Source organism: Pongo pygmaeus, chromosome 2 (genome assembly GCF_028885625.2).
Source record: "Pongo pygmaeus isolate AG05252 chromosome 2, NHGRI_mPonPyg2-v2.0_pri, whole genome shotgun sequence".
Classification (NCBI taxonomy): Eukaryota; Metazoa; Chordata; class Mammalia; order Primates; family Hominidae; genus Pongo; species Pongo pygmaeus.
The window spans coordinates 1,084,383-1,105,541 of record NC_085930.1 but is presented as its reverse complement, the minus strand read 5'-3'; the positions used below and the strand labels follow the sequence as shown (position 1 = coordinate 1,105,541).

Sequence of the window (21,159 nt, the reverse complement as noted above, 5' to 3'; positions counted from 1 at the left end):
TATTATGTAAAGTGAATTAAAAAAAATCCTCAACAAAAGGCAATGTAAGTGATTTGATCTTCACTTAATAGTTTTGTCATTGTTTTTATATTATAACTGACTATACAAATTTTTTAATATCCATAAAATCTTTATGAAAACATTTGGCAACATTTAAAAATTGTTTTCTGTATATTGTAGGAAGCTACTTTATTGTTGGGTTAATTTTTTTTTAAGTTCTAACTATTTTTCACAGGTACATATGCATAATGCTAAACTCTTCTGTGAAAGCTCTTGTGATTTTTTTTTTTTTTTTGCTTTTCTTTCTGTAGAGAAGTTAAAAAGCCTTTTCCATTATGAGAGAAGATATTGTTTGTAATTTGAAAGGAAATAAATCTTACTGCTAAAAAAAAAAAGTAGCTTAGTCAGCTGGGCACAGTGGCTCATGCCTGTAATCCCAGCACTTGGGGAGGCTGAGGTGGGTAGATCACTTGAGGTCAGGAGTTCGAGACCAGCCTGGTCAACACGGTGAAACCCCATCTTTCTCTACCAAAAACATAAAAAAATTAGCCGAGTGTGGTGGTGCGTGCCTGTAATCACAGCTACTCAGGAGGCTGAGGCAGGAGAATCACTTGAACCCGGGAAGCTAAAGTTGCAGAGCCAAGATCGTGCCACTGCACTCCAGCCTGGGTGACAGAGCGAGACTCCATCTCAGAAAAAAATAATAATAATAAAAATTGTCATATTTTCCTAAATGTGAATTAGGTACTTTTGCTGTAAGTCTAGCTATTACTTTCAGGCTGCTATTACAGGATTTTCTTTGAAGAATGATACATGTCTTTGGTTGACCTTTGTAGTATCAAGTGTATCAAATTTATCTAGAATAGAGCATAGCCATATGTGTTACCTAGAGGCTTAATAAACCTTCACATAATGAGTAATTATGTATTGGGCTAAAATCTGTAAAACCTTTTCAGATTTTCAATATGTATGCCTACTTCCTTAAATATTTGAAATTTTTAGATATTTTACTTTTCTTCTTACTGTTCTTTGGATTATGTACCTTTGGTATATAGCGTAAGCTGTAGATCCTTTGTATAATTACAAAATGCATGAAGTTAATACTCCCTTTTCTGTTTAGCTTGTGAAAATTCAAATGATATAGAATAAAAATGCGATGGTAACTTCCTTGTGAAAGAAAACTAAGTACAAAATTCTTTTCTTACATATGAATCCTCCTGCTGTTAAATACAATGTGGAGAAAAAGTTTTTTAATTTTTAATTTTCCACCTTCAGCTTATTATTAGTTATATGCTTTTAGGCATTTCTATTTACTAGGGAAAAATTAAAAATTAAAGGACAGCTTTATGTTCTTGAGATTATTTAATTTGCCGGGCATGGTGACTCATGCCTGTAATCCCAGCACTTTGGGAGGCCGAGGCGGGCGGATCACGAGGTCAGGAGATCGAGACCATGCTGGCTAACATGGTGAAACCCCGTCTCTACTAAAAATACAAAAAAAAATTAGCCAGGCGCGGTGGTGGGCGCCTGTAGTCCCAGCTACTCAGGAGGCTGAGGCAGGAGAATGGCGTGAACCCAGGAGGTGAAGCTTGCAGTGAGCCGAGATAGCGCCACTGCAGTCCGGCCTGGGCGAAAGAGCGAGACTCCAACTCAAAAAAAAAAAAAAAAAAAGATTATTTAATTGTGTGGACTCAACTATACCCCATGAAAGAATGATCTAAAACATAATGTTAGCATGACTTAACCTTTTAAAAATGGGAAGTTTTAAAAAAAGGCAGAGAGAGTGTAGCTCATTAGTACCTGAAGGGACTGACTATAATATATGAAGCTGAACTTGTAACTTTGATTTCCTATTCTTTAAATATAGTATAATTGTTTAGTCTAAAGAATGTATGTTTTAATTACAAGTATATAATATTTCTACCTCCAGTGCAGCATATTAGTTAGAAATTTAAACCAGTGCATGTAACTTAATATAAATTAACTTAACCAACTTCTTGAAAGTACTCAGCCCTAAAAAATATAAAACAATGATTCCCACCGCCTACCCTGCAAAGGACCCCAATACCAAAAGGTATTATTATAGTGAGTTGAAATTTAATGGACTTTTTCTGTGGTCTATTATTCTGTGGTCTATTATTGTGGTCTTTTGGATCAAAAGTTGCAGTGATGCAGGATAAAATGCTTTGAGGTTTGATTAAGAAAGAGTTGGTAGTAAGAGGTCCTAAATTTACTATACTAGAATAAATTTCTGATCCTTTTCTCTTATTTCCACTGACCATGAACATTTCTTGGTATTGATTTCTTCAGAATTACTTTTGTGATCTTTTGCAAAAAGAAACATTGTAGCCTGTTGACAGTAGGTTTTAGGTGTGAAATGTTAAAACTTTGAAAAAAAAAACCTGTCATTTTTTTAGACTCTGTATCTTCATATGCTGTTCTGAAAGGCTTTTGTATTTTCTGAATAACTTACATATTTTGATATGGCATTTTACCAATAGCATTCACTTACCTATTTTTGCTTCTTGCCTATTTTCATGGACTGGTTGCCTTATCCAACTTTTTTCTTTCATTGTTTTGTTTTATTTTTATATTCACCATTCATTCATTCATTCATTCATTCAACTTTTGGGGTTTTGTTGGTAGTTACAAATTAAATGTTTAATCTTATTATCATATAGCTTACTTTGAATAAAACATGATACATTATTAAAATTGATATGAAGTATCACTACATTATGAAGCAGAAAATGTTTGGTACAAAACTTTTTTTCCATATTGCATGTAACAATAGGAAGATTCATATGTAAGAACAGAATTTTGTACTTAGTTTTCTTACACATAGAAGTTGCCATTGCATTTTTATTAGATATTTATGTCATAGTTGGCTCTGTGCAAGAGGCTTACATAGAGAGATTAATAAAAACAATACATTGGGCTCTGTCTTCATAAGGATTAGATTTTTAAAAAATACCAATAAGGAAAGACCCAAATGTCAAATAATGGTATCTTATCCAAGTTTTGACTTTGTTTCATAACAGTCCTTGATCTAGCCTGAAATTCATGCAGCAACTAAAACCATTTTTGCAACACAAAGCTTTTCTTTATGCATCTCCTTTAGTGCTTTATAATGGACAGTAAAAATAAATGAATATAACTAACATAATTTTTTACAATACTGGTGCATTAGTATTTTAAGGGGCCAGGAGATATATAGGTTGAAATGAATTATTTCAGCTAAAATTTAAGAAGTATTTAAGAGACACAGTTGGTGAAGTTTTTACATGTCAAAAGAGAAATACTTTCTCTTTTATCAATTAGACAAATCTAGAATTCTTAATGTAACTGCTTTAAAGTTGGCAATAAAATGTATTTTTTAGGTATTGGAATACTGATAACTGAATTTCTAAATTATTCTTGTGTATTTCACAGTAATGGTTTGGTTAATCATATGTTTAATCAGAAAAAAATCAAGTAGAACACACATCAGATTTTTCTACCATACTGTTTTTTAAAAAATAATTTCAACTTTTATTTTAGAGTTGGGGTGCATATGCAGGTTTATTACATGGAGATAAATTGCATGTTGTGAGGGTTTGGTGTACAGATTATTTCGTCGCCCAGGTAATGGACATAGTACCTGACAGGTAGTATTTTAGTCCACACCCTCTTCCCATCCTCCCCACTCAATTAGGCCCCAGTGTTTATTGTTCCCTTCTTTGGGTCCATGTGTACTCAACGTTTACCTTCCACTTATATGTGAGAACATATAGTGTTTGGTGTTCCTGCATTAATTCACTTAGGATAATGGCCTCTACTGCATTCATGTTGTTGCAAAGGACACGATTTTCTTCTTTTTTATTGCTGCATAGTATTCAATGGCATATATGTACCACATTTTCTTTATCCAGTCTACCATTGATGGACATCTAGGTTGATTTCATGTTTTTGCTATTGTGGATAGTGCTGTGATGAACATATGAGTGCATGCTATTTTTTATAGTCAGGAAATTGAAAGGTAATTAGAGTTCAAAATTTAAAACATTTTGATTATCACATATAATAATTAAGACATTCTTTTGAAATAGATTACTTAGCAGTAAGTATCATTCCTTTACTTACTCATTAATTCATGAGAAGGTATTAAGCATATACAACTTGCCAAATCTTGTGTGGAGCACTTAAAAACAGAAAGATGATTAGGACACAGTACCTTCCCTCAAATAGCCACCAGGCTAGTGGGGAAAATAAATAAGTGCATAGATCTTTATGATTTAATGTGACAAATGTTGTGCTCTGTGCACCCAGAGATCAAAGACTAACTGTCCATCTTAGTAGTAGAGGGATAGGTTTGCAGTGGAAATTATAGTAGAGGGATAGGTTTGCAGTGCTGAGTCTTAGAGGGCATTAGAGTTTCCTTCTGATGCTGGCATTAAAGGGCAGAGAATGATGTGTGTAATTGGCTACAAGATAGTATGGCATGATGTGAGAACTCGTAGTGGTAGATTCACCAAAGGAAATTGGGTGCTGAGAGCATCAGGATCTTTATACTGGGGTTAGTTTTCTATACTTACTCTAGACATCTTTTTTGATTTTTGCATTTGCCCAAGCAGTTTAATACTCACTATACTAAATGAATATTTGAAGAACTGAACACAGAGAATTTTAATGCAGTTTTGTCATTTATTGAGTTAACAAATACATACTGAGTGCTTGCTGTGGGCTAGACATCTTGCCATCTGTTTTTGTTTAAAACGTTTCCAACTTATATGCTAAACATTGCTGTTCAAATTCACATCTAAGAGTAAAGGAATAGAAGGTCATTATGATGCTTTAATGTGGTGGAGAAATCAGTGATGTATCCCTAAACTTGTAGTAATATGAGGCCCAAAGTCAATCTGGTTACCTAGAGTCAGACACTCCTTTGAGATTAGAACTAGGACCCAAGGCTTGGACTCATTCTGTTAACCACAGTCAGAGGTATGTATGTAATCAGGTAAGAAGGAGTAATTCTAAGGAGGTCAAACATTCTTCATGCTGCATTGACATTCAGGTGCTGCTTGTTAAATTTTTATTATTTTTAATAAAGATAAATTTAAAGCATTCTAGGATTTACTCCCCAAATTGGTACATATTAAGGGAAGTAGTGTTTAAAAGATGTACTTTTACCACAGTTGCTGGGATTAGTATTAAGTATTATTAATTATATTTCCTGATACTCTCATGCTTTCTTTTTACAGACAAATCGATGGTAAACCAGAGAAGCCTTCAGTAACATATGCAACATATCGGGGCCCAAGACACATTAGGAAATATTTAAAGCAACAGACGGGCTTGGCAACTGTGAATACCTTGGACAGAGAAAATGGAAGTTCTGACTCTAGTACAAGCAGACATATTGACCCTGGAAGTGAGATTGAGGCTGGGATACTGCCACTGTTGTTATCAGCTAGTACAGACTCATCTATGAAAGGAAATCTACTTGAAGGCCCATTAGAAAACTCTGATTGTAGCAAAACAAGTTTCAACAAAGAAAATTCTTTGACAAATAACCCAGAACTGCAGAATATTGCCTCTTCCAATAATCTTTTAAATAAAAATGCTTGGGGGACTATTGAGAGAAATAGGTCATCCCCTTCTTCTGTGACTAACTCCAGCTACGATGCAGAATCTGACTCACGGCACCATTTAAGTTGTGAACCGGTTTCTCAGACTAACAGGAATTTGGTATGTTCAGCATTGTTCACAGGAAGTAACCATCGCAGAGTCCCTTGCAGCCCAGATTTTCAGAGAGGAACTACAACAGAAAATACGATAAAAGAAAACAGCACTGTGATGAGTAATAGGACATTGGTGCAAAGAGAGGAGCTTGTTGAGCCTCAGGGCCCTGCTATTTCTGATTTCTCTTGTAGTAAATCTGATGGGAGTGACACTACTGAACAGGAAAGTACAAATTTGCCAAGTCCAAATAAATCAATTAGGCATGAAGATCTGCAGTTGCCAGAGAGTGAGTGTTCTGACAAGCAAACCATAGATAACTCATCAAAGCAAGCTGCCACTCACACCAATGTCATTGCTCTTCAGAGACATGCTGTGACAGACACAGAATTTGTAAATGAAGGAAAGAGATTGTATGCCCAAGACTCACAGAAAAATGTGGCCGTTAGAGAAATCAGGCAAGAAACAGAAAGTGCCTCAGCTGGTGAATCCATAGCTTCAAGTCATGTAAAAGCTCCAGAAGATAAAATTGAGTCATTACCCAAAGATACTGACCAATACTTTGAAACCAAAGCCAACAAGCTTGATTTTAGGTCACATGATAAAATTCCTCATATTAGAATGAATAAAAAAGACCTGGCCTCTTTAAATTACATCAGTGAATCAGCAGTTGTAGCATGCTTAGGAAATGAAAATGCATCTGAGTTGAAATTTGAACTTAATAGAAGTCACATTTTAGAAACTCCTCTTGACTCTGAGAGTCCTCAACAAGCTGAAATATCACCTGATGCTAAAACATCTCTTAGCCTTGACTGTAAAAAACTAAATTTCAATATTTTACCTCCTAGCTTTGTTTCTGGAGTTGGGATGCTGAGCAAGTTGGATATTCCTGATTTAATGAATGAGGGTTCTCCTGTGCCTATTGAAACTGGGAATGTCAACATTGTTGGTATTTCCTATCAGCCTAGTAAGTGTAAAGAGGAAAATGTGAAAAACCATGTTGAGGCTGCAGGCAGGAAGAGTCCTCCTCCTTCCTTTTGCCTTGAATATACATCTGCAATTTTTGAATCCAAAGAAGTTCTTTCTAATAGTGAAAAATGCCAGGTTCTTCTAGATTCTGAAGCCAGTGGCCCTCACTTAACTGGGATGGAGCTACTGAGCTTTGACTCTGGAAACCTCTCTAAGGATTGCAGTTCCATTTTATCTCAAGACCCTAATAGAGTAGAGTTAGTGTCTTCAAACACTAAAGCAAATATGAGCATAATAGAGAAGTCTGATTCTCTTTCCTTGGAAGCCAAAACTGCTAACATTTTATCAAAAGCTAAAATTGATGGTCAGAACAATGTTCTTGTGGAGTCACATTCTGGAAGAGGAAAAACTATATCCTTGTCCAAGGTATCTCTTTCAAAAGTGGATCACAGAAACATTTCTCAGGATAAAATGTCTTCTTTTCCATTGAAAATTACCCGTGTTCCAGAAAAGCCTATTTTATCAGAATTAACCTTTCTAGAAGTTGAACAGGGCAAAAGTTTTCAGTCACTTAATCATAATGAGATAGGAGAGAAATGTTCAGATGCTGGCCTTAAGGAGAGTTGCCAAGCTGAGCTTTCTCCTGCTGCCTCCAAATATGAAGATAAACCAGAACCAGAGGTAGATGCCTTAGGCTCTCCTCCTGCTCTTCTTAAAAGTATTATATCTGGGATTTTACCACCTATTCATGATGAAAAAATCAGTAGGCAAATGGCGCAGAATTGTGAAGCTAACACTTGTATAATTCATCAATCTTTGGATATTTGTGGGACTAAAAAGATTTCTGGTCACTCAGAAATGGCGGAACTCAGCTTAACTAATATTTCCCCTAAATTCCAAGAAACTGGCAGCACAAAAGTAAATTCACCTTTTCTGGATTCTGATTCCAGTTTGGAAAAAAATTTTTCTGCATCTGAGGACTCAAGCTTCCTTAATGTACCTTCTGTGCTGAAATCAGAAAAGAAATCCTCATCTTACAGAAAGAAAGAGAACATCCATTTTTTAAATGGTGGTATTGATAGTGTGTCATGTTCCTCTAGTTACCCTGAAGAAGTTAGCATGATAATAAATTCACATAAGCCCCAAAATAATTTGGATTCTTTACAAGTTACCAAAGATCTCACACATGAAGGTACCTCCGTAACTAACCCGTTGTACCCTAACACCTCTTATTTGGAATTTGAAACATCTATCTCAATTGGGACAGAAGTAACCCCATTTCAGGAACATTTTGGGATTTATACTGGGAAGATATCCATTGATTTCCCAACTGCTGCCCAATTTGACAATCCTGTGGAAGCAGAGACTGGAGCAGTTGCTGGGCCTGCGGCGTCAGTTAACAGCTCAGGCCAACAGTGTTCTGAAGCCTTTGCTGAGCACATAGAAGCCAGGAGAAGAGCACATGACCAACTTTTGGACCTCGAAAGTAGTTTACTCAAAAAGGCCGATACATTGATTGGTGAGATTTTTAATTCTGTCAGGGAAGAACTAAAATTCAAACACACAGTGAGTACCTGCCAGGAGCATATAACCATAGAAGGTATAATGAATCTGGGTACCCTGAAAGAAGACATCTCTGAGAAAAACCCATCAGAAGTGACACTAACAGAAATACAACAGACAGAGGGTTTGGAAGAGCAAGGCATGGAAAACATGTCAGAAGTCAAAGAGAAGCCCTGTGTTTCACCAACAGTTGGTGAGAATAGTCTTCTTGTTGATCCTGATAGTATGAATGTGTCTTGTTTTTTAGAAGATAAAGCTAGGGAATTAGTCAATGAGATTATTTATGTAGCCCAAGAAAAATTGAGAAATGATACTTTTGAAGATATTGAGGATACTTGGGATTCTGAACTTCAGGCTAATACTTCAAAAATTCTGAACAGTGATAGTGTTAAGCCGCATGATGTAGTTAGAGAGTTCTTGGTTTCAGAACAGCCAGTAAATCAAAGCACACAAATTAGTGAAAATAAAGTATTAAGTGAATTCTTCTCCATAAGTAACTTAGCTAGTGGCACAGAGTCAATTAAGGGAGGAGAAATTGTTCTCTACCAAAAATCCCCATTTTCTGGAAATGGATCTGGACTGTCTGATAGTATAAATTTGCAGGAATCAGATACGGTTTTACTAGCTGAAGACATGTCACATAAACGGTTAGATAATAGGGTAAAAACACATTTATTTTGCAGTGAGGACTGTAATGAGACAATGGAAATAGAGAATGTGGATAATAACAAAACTGAGACAGAGGATAGAAGAACTCTTGTATTAAATTTCAAATGGCCTCCACTTGTGAATGATGACATCCATGCACCCGGTACATCTAAAAGCAGTTTGTCTGATAGCCTTGTATGTATATCTGAAAAAAACTTGCCAGGACACAGTAAAAACACACCTCTTGCAATGTCAGAAGTAGGGAAAGTACACAAGAAGGATAATGAAATAAATATAGGGAAAATTAAACTTATACCTTCCACGTTAGAAACAGCGAAAGCAAACAAAAAGGATGCGGAATTGAATATTCTCAAATATGAGGCAGTCCCTCCTGTGATAGAAATGGGAAGAATACATAAAATGGATGCTGAATTGAATGTCACGAAAACTGAGCCAAAAGCTAATATTTTTAAAATGGGAGAAGTATACCAAATGGATGCCGACAGCTGTATTGAAACAACTGAGGGATCACCTGTCATTTTAAGAATGGAAAAAGCTTATAAGATGAAGGATACTGAAGGGGATATTGGCAAAATTGAGGTGATACCTATTATGCCAGAAGTGAAAAATATCCACCAAAAGGATGCTGAAGGGGATATTGTAAAGACTGAGATGACACCTGTTACAATAGACATGGAAAATATTTACCAAACGCATGCTGAAGGGGATATTGGCAAGACTGGGATGATACCCTTGTCAGAAGTGGAAAATATCTACCGAAAAGATGGTGAAGGGATTAGTGAAAAGGCTGAAGTGATACCCGTTACATTAGCAATGGAAAATGCTTACCAAAAGGATGCTGAAGGGGATATTGGAAAGGCTGAAGTGAAGCCTGTGAGGTTAGAAATGGAAAATACTTACCCAAAGGATACTGAAAGAGATAGTGGCAAAACTGAGGTGATGCCCATTGCATTAGAGGTAGTAAATACTTACCAAAAAAATGCCGAAGGTTATACCAGGAACACTGAGGGGTCTATGTTGAAAATGGAAGCTACTTACCAAAAGACTGCTGAAGAGGTCATTAAGAATACTGAAATAGTACCGTGTGTGTTAAAAGTGAAGGAAGCACACGAGGCAGCACCTGCCCCATTAGAAATGGAAAAAGCATGCAAGAGAGATGTTAAAGAGACTATTGGAGCAACTGTGTCCACACCCTCTGTGATAGAAATGGAAAAAATGCCCCCAGAAGATTGTGGTGAGAATATTGGGAAACACAAAGTGTTACCCACAGTGGTAGACATTGAGAAAATACATGGAACAGGACTAGGATTGACCATTAAACAAATGGGGGCCATGCCTCCTGCATTTGAAAGTAAAACACCACAAGAGTATGCTGAAGGGAGTGTTGAAGAAACAAAGGAAGAGCCCACTGAAATAAAGGAAGGCTTGATAGCATGTGAAAATAGACTTCCTACACATTTCAGGGGATATGAATCCCCTACATTAAGTAAGGATTATGAGGGCTACCCAGCCCCAGCAATGCCAGATTTTCAACCTGGGGATACCACAGGAAGACTAGACAAAAGAATGTCTCTTACTGCAATATATGACAGGAGGAGAGAGACAGATTATAGTGGTGAAAAAGAATATAATTTAGCTTTTGTTTCTCAAGATGAACAAGAAAATTCTTCCTTTACTATATTATACGAAGAACCCCTTCAAGAGGAGGACAAGTATGCTTCTGCAGAAGCAAGACAAACACGGTCTGTCTTGTTCCGTGATACATCCCCTGACAGCATGCCTGTTCTGGCATGTGAAAGGTCTGAGAGTAGAACTGACCTTGTCCATCACTTTGAAAAAGGTACTAAATTAGGTGAGACATTTGATAGTGATAGTTCAGAAATGTTCTTATCAGTGGAGGCCAAAAGGTACAAAATTTATCCTTTAGCGTTGTCTCCCATTTATGAGGATGACAGCTCACAGGAGGACATTCTATCCAGTGAGGTTTCACCTGGTCACCATGGCCCCAGGAAATCAAGAGAGAGTGAAAACCAGTCCTCTTCTGTTTTATCCCTTCTCCAGTCAGTGTCAGAGCGTTTAAAGATGAATTTTGATGAAGATGACAGAGAGGCAGCTGATGAGGAAGAAGAGGAGGAGGCAGCAGTATTGCATAAAGGAGATCTGAGAGCTGGAAGCGGGGAGCATGTTACCTTCCAGTTGCCAGATCCTTCCATCACATTTTACCCTGATGACCAGGAAAGCATTGGAATTTCTAAGAATTCATATGTGATGCCAAATGAACCTACTACCTCCAATCTGCAAGTTGGGCTGTGGCCAGAAAAGACCTCATTTCTCCAGAAATCTGACCTTACTTCTAAACTACATTCTTCTTTAAAGAGTGCTTATCATCAGTATCTGCAGACTTCCCAAAGTCATTCCTCAGAAAAAGGAGCCAGATTTGGTGGAATTTTTCAGGAACCAGTGTCAAAGTATTTCCGTGTTCAAGACAACCCAGGCAGATTGAGCCCATTTATAGAGGTAAGTTATTTTGTTTATTATATTAATAATAGTTATTAAAGCTTTGGGTCATGAAATTATCTAAAGGCTTATTAAGAAAAGTCAATGTTTTGGCCAAGCATGGTGGCTCACACCTGTAATCCTGGCACTTTGGGAGGCCGAGGCAGGTGGATCACGAGGTCAGGAGTTCAAGACCAGCCTGGCCAAGATGGTGAAACCTTGTCTCTACTAAAAATAAAAAAAAAATCAGCCGGGCATGGTGGTGGGCGCCTGTAATCCTAGCTACTGGGGAGGCTGAGGCAGAGGTTGCAGTGAGCCAAGATCTCACCAATGCACTCCAGCCTGGGCGACAGACGTCTCAAACAAACAAAACAAAAAAGAAAATGTTTTGAGGTTGTAGAAGTTGTATAAAGTTTGTTTCATAAAAATATCAGATTTATTCTTTGGTTGAAATATATCATAACTCATGTATTTTAGCTGGACTACTTAGAAAAAAAAAATTGCTTGGTCAGAATTTAAAAAGCATAATACTGAAGCAAGGTTATTTTGAAGTCTTTTGCTAATATTTTTCAAACTAAATTAAGTGACAACATTCCAGATTTCTGAAGGTACTGTATGTGGGAAAATTGTCACTTTGCATTTAGCTTATTAGTTTCATGAAAAATCTTTCTGTTAAGTAAAATTTTTAAGTATTTGACAGCAGCTTCTCACTACAACAACTCATGTTGTTGTTAATGCAATGCAGGGCAGTGAGCAACCTAAATCAAACAAAAGAACTGAAAACATTATAGCTGGAAAATGTTTTAAATTCAATTACAGTTTTCTTTGATTTAGAAATATTTAAATATTTAATGTAGAATGCTTATTAAATATGGGACTTTCCTTTCTGGCATTTCCAAGATCATGGTACTTTCAAGATAAAGATACAGGATGTCCAAGGCCTGTATCTTTGCCTTAAACAATCTTCATGGCAAATAGTAATACTCAAAGACCAACCAAAATCTTGCAAAGCAAAGTCATCTTAAAAGAAATGATAGGATTTGAAGAAATATTTCTTTCATGGTTCTCCACTGCCTACCAAATCAAGTGGTACCTCTTAACTCTGCATTATAAGGCCCCCAAGTTCTGTTTTGCCAACCTTGTCTCCCCACACTCTGGGTGCACACTCTGTGTTTCCTACCAGTACACTTTTCCCCAGGATAGTTCTCTTCCTAGAATTTCTTTATTCACTATCCCATCACAACCTGCCACATTTTCCACTCACTGAAATATTTTTTTTCAAGATCCCTCAATACCACTTCCTCAGAAAAGCCTCTTTGAACCTCTGTATGCCCTCACCTCCATGCTGGTGCCATTTCCATAACCTAGTGTTTTCCTTGTATTTTACCTGTGAATGTAACTTAGTCCCCTGGCTTAGAAGAGCTATGCAAATATGATCATCTGTTTACCCATTCTAAGCTATGTACTTCTTGAGGGCAGAGACAATGTGTTAATTTCCTGTATATTTGTATTTATATCACTTGTATCTAGAGAAGCACCTCGCTCATAATGATCACTAAATATGTGATAAATCGGATACATGACTGCTAAGAAAATGAATTATGCATCTTTTCACCGATGTTTCTTAAAGCTTACTTTTCCACTTTTATTATTTCAGAATGTTGACAGACAAACTCTGAGATGTAACCCAAGACCTGGGAAGGTAAGGATAACTTTCTCAAACTAAGATAAAGGTTAAACATTAGGTAACTTTCAGGCTTGAGGAATTTAATATAAGTGACTTAGAAAATGATTTTATTCAAGGATTTAACATCTAAAGTAACATTTGCTTTTGTATATTTAGGATATTTATTTCTATGTTCTAGGACATTTTAGAATTTAAAATACATTCTAAAAATTAGTTATTGTAACTACTTACTATTTACTGTGTTGCAGATGGTTATCTATGATCTCCATGAAAGTAAATATAAACAAGAAGTCTACTGTAATATTCCTGATGCTACGTCATGGTCTTTTCCAAATGGAGTTCTAATAAAAGTTGTAAGGGGCTGGTAAGAAGTCTCTTAAAATTTTATAGCATATTTTCTTAAATGTGTCTTCTTGCTGTTAATGCTTTTTTTTCTGTTTTTTATTGAAGTCATATTCTCCTTCCTCTACTTTTCGACAGAAGATTTTGAAACATTAGTGTGTTATAACTTAATTGTTCTCTTTATTTACTATGGCATAAAATACAATCTGTTTTTAGTGCTTAAGCCAGTAAGTTGCAAGACCTAATCTATATAATCAATACCGTTCTGTAACTGCATTATTAGCAGGATAGATTTGGCAAGTTTGGGTGAATGCTTCAGTTGAATGAAGCATAGCTTTGAAAATGAGTTCAGAATTTGTGGGATGCTGAGGAATGTGAAGGCCACATAGTTAAAGTTGTTTGTATAGCTGACTTGCTCAAGAAGTGAAGGAATCTTTGTATGGTCTAAAAATGAGGGGCAACCCCATCTATTTATTATGGACCATGACCCATGGACATGCTGGAGCCAGAATTTATCTGTCCAGTGTTTAGGCTACCCAGGTCAGCATTCATGTCTTAAATCATATGGTGTAATCTCGTCTTCATATAATAAAATGGGACATGTGTCCTGTGTTATTCAGCAACAAGAAAATTAGAAGTATAATTCGGAATTGTTGCACTATTGTTTTTTATGCAACTGTATAGTTTTGTATAGACCACATCTATAAAGAGCATACATACATAAATATAGACATAGAAATATATTGTGGTACTATGTTCAGAAAGTATTTTTATTTCCAAGGTATATGCACTTTTATTTTTTCTTTACTATTCGCCTGTACTTAAATTAGCATATATCATTGTTTCAAAAAATAGGGTTATATGCTAATAGCGGAAGATATCCCAGCTTAAAAAATTTAAGTAGACAAAATGGTCTGTGACTTATATGCCTCATTTCTTAGAAAATTAAATATAACTCATCATTGCATTTCTCTTTGTTTAGCTGGATTTTATATGAGAAACCACATTTCCGAGGTCAGAAATGTGTGCTAGAAGAAGGGGAAAAGGTGTTAAATCGTGACTGGATTCTTCAGAACAGAAGGCATCCACAAAGAAACTTTATATTGGGTTCTCTCAAACGTGTCTTAAAGGTAACAACTGTAGATTTTTCTATTTTTTATTTGATTTTATTTGTCATATAGTAAACCTGTGCTGTGGCCTGGCAGTGTTTACAAATCATTGCTAATTTTTGTGCTGTTATTAATCTTCATTATCATATTGATAATCTTTTGAATTTATGCAAATAGAGTGAATGGCAGTTAAAAATATTAACCAGAGGTAATCTAGTTTATAAAATGTTACATGGGCCGGGCGTGGTGGCTCACGCCTGTAATCCCAGCACTTTGGGAGGCTGAGGCGGGCAGATGACCTAAGATTGGGAGTTCGAGACCATCCTGGCCAACATGGTGAAACCCTGTCTCTACTAAAAATACAAAAATTAGCCGGGCGTGGTGGTGCAAGTCTGTAATCCCAGCTACTCTGGAGGCTGAGGCACAAGAATCACTTGAACCCAGGACACGGAGGTTGCAGTCAATCAGGATCGCGCCACTGCACTCCAGCCTGGGTGACAGAGTAAGATTCAGTCTCAAAAAATAATAATAAACATATAAAATGTTACATGATGTACTATATATATTTTTTACAGGATTATACTATTGCTATTAAAATATGCTAATAGGAATAGTATTCTCCTATTATAATAGTATACTATACACTATACTATAATAGTATACTACTATATTAGTATACTACTGTAATAGTATACTACTACTCCTACTGTGATACTCCTAGTAGTATATAATAGTATAGTATTGGCTGGGCACTGTGGTTCACACCTGTAATCCCAGCACTTTGGGAGGCTGAGGTGGGTGGATCACTTGAGGTCGGGAGTTTCAGACCAGACTGGCCAACATGTTGAAACCCTGTCTCTACTAAAAATACAAAAATTAACCAGATGTGATGGTGGGCAGCTATAATCCTAGCTTCCCAGGAGGCTGAGGCAGGAGAATCACTTGAACCTGGAGGGCAGAGGTTGCAGTGAGCTGAGATCATGCCACTGCACTCCAGCCTGGGCGACAGAGCAAGACTCTGTCTCATAATTAATAATAATAATAATAATAGCAGCACAGTATTACAGAATACTCCTAATTAGTATACAGTGTTCCTAATTAGAAGTATACTATTCAGGAATCTTAGAGATTCCTTATTGATTTCCAGATATATCTTTTTCTAGTGTAGATTGCTACTACTTAGTATAGACATGTGTGTGCATGCATGTGTGTGTGTTAGGGGAAATAAGGGAGGATTGGAATAGGAAGGGAAGGTATTTTTTATTTTTCTGCTTAGAAAATATTAATACTAAGATGAGAAGCGTCTTCCAATATAATAAAATATTTTGTAAGAAGTTCTGTGGTAGTATAGAGGAGGGGTTAATTAGTGATAAGGACATCTCAGATAAGGACAGAATTCTCCTCACATGTATTCTTAAGATTTCCTTCATAATATGTGATACAATACTCATGTGACAGTAATGGATATATATATAGTTTTCAAGTTATGGATTCATTTATATACATAAAAAGTATAAATTGAGATGAACACTATCATGATGACTTGGATTGTTATTAAACTCTTGACAGTGGTCTATAGCATTCAGAGAAATTAAATATAGCCTACAGAAAAACTCAAGTTATAAAGGTGTCTGCACATATTTTATGTGAATCAATACTGTCTGCAAAACTGTAAGCAAACCTATATTTAACAATATTTGTGTCTGCTTTTGAGCCAATACTGTAGTGTGCACAGGGAATAGAAATACAAGTGAGATATGGTTCCTTACTTCAGGTTGCTTAAAGACTGGGGGAGAGCAGCTGAGTCACATGATTATATGATGTGAGAAGCGTTCTCCAGGGCCCTCTGGGCACACAGAAGAAACAACTCACCTTTGGGAAGAGGTGTGTCACCTGGAGGAGGTGGCACCTGTTTGGAATGTTGCAAGGACTAACAGTAGTTAAGCAGTCTGGGAGATATGAGGGAGTTCCTGGCAGAGCCACTTTTGTCAGATACAGAGGTGAGCTTTGGTGGCCTAGTATACTGCAGGGAGATTAAGATGGCTGAAGTGGAGAGAGCAATGTCCATTTTCATCGAAAGATTTAACTGCAGTCAGTTTAGTTCTGCAGATAACCATTTGAGTGCTCACTCGATTAACTCAACTAGAAATTCCTTGAAAAAAATGACTAGTTAGTTCGTAACTGGACTCTTCTAAGATTTCTATCGCTTGTGGTTTTGTACTTTCTCTGTGAAATCAGGCACTATGCCAAGGCCTAGTGGGAAAAAAACGAGTAATATATGGCAAACAGCCACCTCTTTCACCTCCCCCAAAATCAAACAATAAAATCAAACAGATTTAATCTGGTGAGCATAGATATTTGAATGGATATTTGCACGTCCACCATTTGCTTAGAATATATTATAAGAAAGAGTAAGTCAGGCTTGTACTTTTTCTTCCAGTGTTTGTTCTCGGAATCATTTTTTTTTTAGTTGCAGTGTTAGTTCATGTATCTCGCACAGGTTAACAGCTTTTAGTGAGGAAGGAAAATAAAACTATTGAGCATTGAATGGAAGAGGCATAAGCCTTGTTTAAATATTTTACAAAGTAATAACTAGGCATCAAACTGCTTCCTTTTTCCAACGTTGTCAGAATTCTTCCTGTTGATGCTTCACGTTCATGGTGGTTGTTTCCATGACGGATTCACTTCTCCCTATTCTATGCCAACTTTATCTTGTTGAATCATCTTTATATTAGTTGTTACACTGGTGTAGTCAAGACTTTAATGTCCTTTAAAGATAGTTATTTCATGATGTCTTCACTTTAGAGTACACCACCCAAACATTGTTTGTACAACACAATGCAGAGGAAATTTGTTTGTGTGAGACAGTTAGTTACGTATTTTGTTACTGTAACGCAGATCCCTGGGGGGACATTAATATGGAAATGTTTGAAATAATGTTACTAGAACTCTATTATTAATAGCATACAAAAGAGCCTTGAGGATTGACAGGTATAACGAATACCCTCAGTAATCAGTAATTGTAGATTCCAGTTAAGGGTTGTCTTTGTCCCCAGGGAAAATAATTGGGGGTGAAGGTAGTAGTGTGGTGAATCTTGATTCAAGTGCTTTCGTTTATAAAATTAGAATAAATGAATATTGCAAATTACTATGTTTACTGTGTATTTTTTTTTTAAAGATATGACATCTTATGGAAAGATCTGTTGTTAGATGCAGGACTGAGGTATCTTATGTAAGGTAGAGACAAATATATTTTCTTACTGTGTTTGTTAACTGTGATTTTGTTAACTATAACTGTAAAACTGTCTTCATTCTTACTAATTGCCATAATAGTATAAGTTTGCAAATTTCACCAATATATTTGCAAAGTGTAGCAGGACTACGAAAGTATACAAGGAAGCCATATAAACTTAAATTGTTTATTGTTTCTAGGTTACTTTAAAGTGCCCTTCAGTTGCTGGTGTTTGACTTTCTTTGTCCATCAAGAATTACACATATGTTTTGCAAAGCATGCTGGTTCTGTGAATAGCCACCGTGAAGATAGAACTTAACAGTGAAATCTTTTTCAATCAACTAGAGCAAAAATTAGGTTTCTAGTGAAGATAACAGCAAACATATGCCTTCTCATTTTTGTTTATTTTCATTTTTTAGTGATTACACTTTTGCTATTATACTGTTTCCATCTGTGTTGTTGTAGACTTGAATGCTTCTTAGCTTTTCCCTTTTAGAGTACACCACCCAAACATTGTTTGTACAACACAATGTAGAGGAAATTTGTTTGTGTGAGACAGTTAGTTATGTATTTTGTTACTGTAACTCAGATCCCTGGGGGGACATTAATATGGAAGTATTTGAAATAATGTTACTAGAACTCTATTATTAATAGCATACAAAAGAGCCTTGAGGATTGACAGGTGACTGTTCTAAACATTTCTGCTTATTTTTGAAATGAAACTTTAGAACGAAGTATACTTTTATACTTTAAAGGATGTTTTAGATTATGCTTCTTTTAGTATTTTGCATTTTAGAACCAATTTTCTGAAAATGAGATGCATAAACTTGCTTGCTTTTGTATATTAATAAGAATGATTGAGAATTCAGTTGGGGAAAAGTTGAAAAATCAGAATATTATACTTTCAGAATTGCAAAACTTAAATAGCATTGTTCAGTCTCTTATAAATGCCACCTCTGTTATTACATTTACCTATTTTATTAAAGCATATGCATTTGAATCTCACAGTGTCATAGGGGATAATTACTAAAACTTGAGTTGTATCGAGTTCTATCATTAAATACTCATGAGTATTGAGATAGTGTGTTAAGACGGAAGTGTATCTGTAATTTCAGAGAAGGGAAAAAATAATTGTAATTTTGATTCCCTAAGAAGGGATGAGGTCTTTTTTTGAGTTAGAACTTGACTATTAGAAGAGATTTTTGAAAGTAAGTATACAAATAATTATTTCTTTAGTTGAGATAGGGGAAACATCTGCAAAGCCTACAAAGGCTGGAGTAGAAGTGGAGATAGCATGAAGACCAATATGATTGCAGAGTTGTAGGAAGTTAGTGTGGATCACTAGTTTGGTGTCCTATTATAGAAAGACAAACAGAAACATGAATTTGATGTGCTTGGGTCTGAAGCCAATGAGTTTCTTGAGGAAAGTGATGTTCTAACAAGTTCAGCTGTCTAAAGAGTAGTAGCTAGTGCTTGACTAGTGGTTGTAAGTAGGCCTGTAATCAAAGTTTGGGCCTAACCAAAGGCTGTGACAGTGGAAACATGTAAGAAGAGATATGCACGAGGGAAATTTTTAAGGAAGGTCTCACAGGACAATGGGTGCATAATTTTTTTAAGACTGTGATGGAGTAAAGGGTCAATTTCATAATGCTTTTCTTCTTCAAACCTACTGTGCTAGGAAATGGAGTCCTGCAGGGAGGAAAACAGATTTCCTTAACCCTCACCTCTAATGACTATTTCTTTTGTCAATGTAAATTAGATAAACACTGAAGAGGGTACTGCTTCTCTACTTGTTTTTTTATATCCCCGATGAGATCAGCTTTTATTTAACTCTCTTCCTCCCTTATGGTTTTATTATACTGCTAAGAAGGAAGGCTTACAGACATTTGGCACCCAAATAGTTTGGTAACTCTGAAATCTGAACTCAATTTGGTAACTCTAAGCATTGCTTAATGAAACGAATCTTTAAAAAACAAAGCAGAAACATTGGGACAATAATTTTTCCATAAAACTTATAATTTTTATGTCATTAACAACTTTTTAGGAAAACTTATTTTTTTTAAAAAAAAGGGTGAGGAGAAACAATATTTCCTTTATGTTTTCTTTGTGAAGAAATTCAACTCGATAATAAGAACAGTGTAACTGTATGTCCAGGACATTGAGACTAGACTGTGTGACTCTAGTTGATTTCAAAGCCAAACTATTTTTTTTCAGGACTGCAGCATTCCAGAGATAGAGCTTTTCCCACAATCTGACCCAGCCTGTTGTCCTGTCTGCATACAGAGAGCAGTCCCCAATTTGGAAGAACTGAATATCTCCAAATCTATGTCCTTCACTGTGAAGTCAGGAGTGTACGTATCAGTTCCTTTTTATTATAGTGATTGATGGCCACCAATTTCATATTTCAACAGATGACGTGCATATTTCTAAAGTTTCTGGCTAATGTTTATACTCTCAGTCACCCAAGAAAGACTGCAGGGGTTAAAAGATTCTTTGGATCTAATTAGAGCTTTGATATATGACTCACAGGAGCAGGTATAGAATTCTGAGATGTGGTTCTTGATATATGGATCTATTGTCAACAAATTTTGTGATTGAGAAATAAAAGCATGTCCCTGGCCTAAAATTTTGGAGCCTGAACTATTTCTAGAGTGTCTAAGTTCTAATAGTCACTGACTGCCTCTGTGGTATCAGGCACACATGGCTTTTTTGTTTATGACTCCTCTGTTCCTGAAAGGCAGATGGTGTTACTCTCATATTATATATGAGTGATTTGTCCCAGGCTACTAGCTGGTAAGCATGGATTTGACACTAGGCCTCTCTGGTTCTAGAGGTATCTGTTAGGACTATGGGTCTAAGTTCAGTCTTAGTTCATTCCCAGATTGACTTGACTCCAAACCCTGTGGATATCTGGCTCAACATGAAACCCTCTGCTCCCTCACTGTTTTTGTTTACTCTGATGATGGTTGGTATACAATTTTGGGGTCACTGTAGGACAACTTTTTTGTATCCCCCACATGTGAATTAGAACTCGTGGGCAGGCCGGCCATGTGTGGTGGCTCACGCCTGTAATCCCAACACTTTGGGAGGCCAAGGCGGGTGGATCACCTGAGGTCAGGAGTTCGAGACCAGCCTGACCAACATGGAGAAACCCCATCTCTACTAAAAAAATACAAAAAAATTAGCTGGGCATGGTGGCTCATGCCTGTAATCCCAGCTACTAGGGAGGCTGAGGCAGGAGAATCGCTTGAACCCAGAAGGCAGGGGTTGTGGTGAGCTGAGATTGCACCATTGCACTCCAGCCTGGGCAACAAGAGCAAAACTCTGTCTCAAGAAAAAACAACAAAAACAAAAAATAACTCTTGGGTAGGCCA

At 36.5% G+C, this 21,159-nt stretch overlaps 1 protein-coding gene across 3 annotated transcripts in view; it reads left to right on the top strand.

Moving 5' to 3' along the window:
* Nucleotides 1-21,159, top strand: part of CRYBG3 (crystallin beta-gamma domain containing 3) — a 131,665-nt gene that overhangs the window by 56,777 nt on the left and 53,729 nt on the right. For all 3 annotated transcript variants that reach the window (XM_054480062.2, XM_054480063.2, XM_063661442.1), the window contains 5 exons: nt 5,241-11,436; nt 13,073-13,117; nt 13,351-13,466; nt 14,427-14,574; nt 20,000-20,136. In XM_054480062.2, the coding sequence (XP_054336037.1) occupies nt 5,241-11,436; nt 13,073-13,117; nt 13,351-13,466; nt 14,427-14,574; nt 20,000-20,136 (6,642 nt within the window). The remainder of the gene's footprint in view (nt 1-5,240; nt 11,437-13,072; nt 13,118-13,350; nt 13,467-14,426; nt 14,575-19,999; nt 20,137-21,159) is intronic.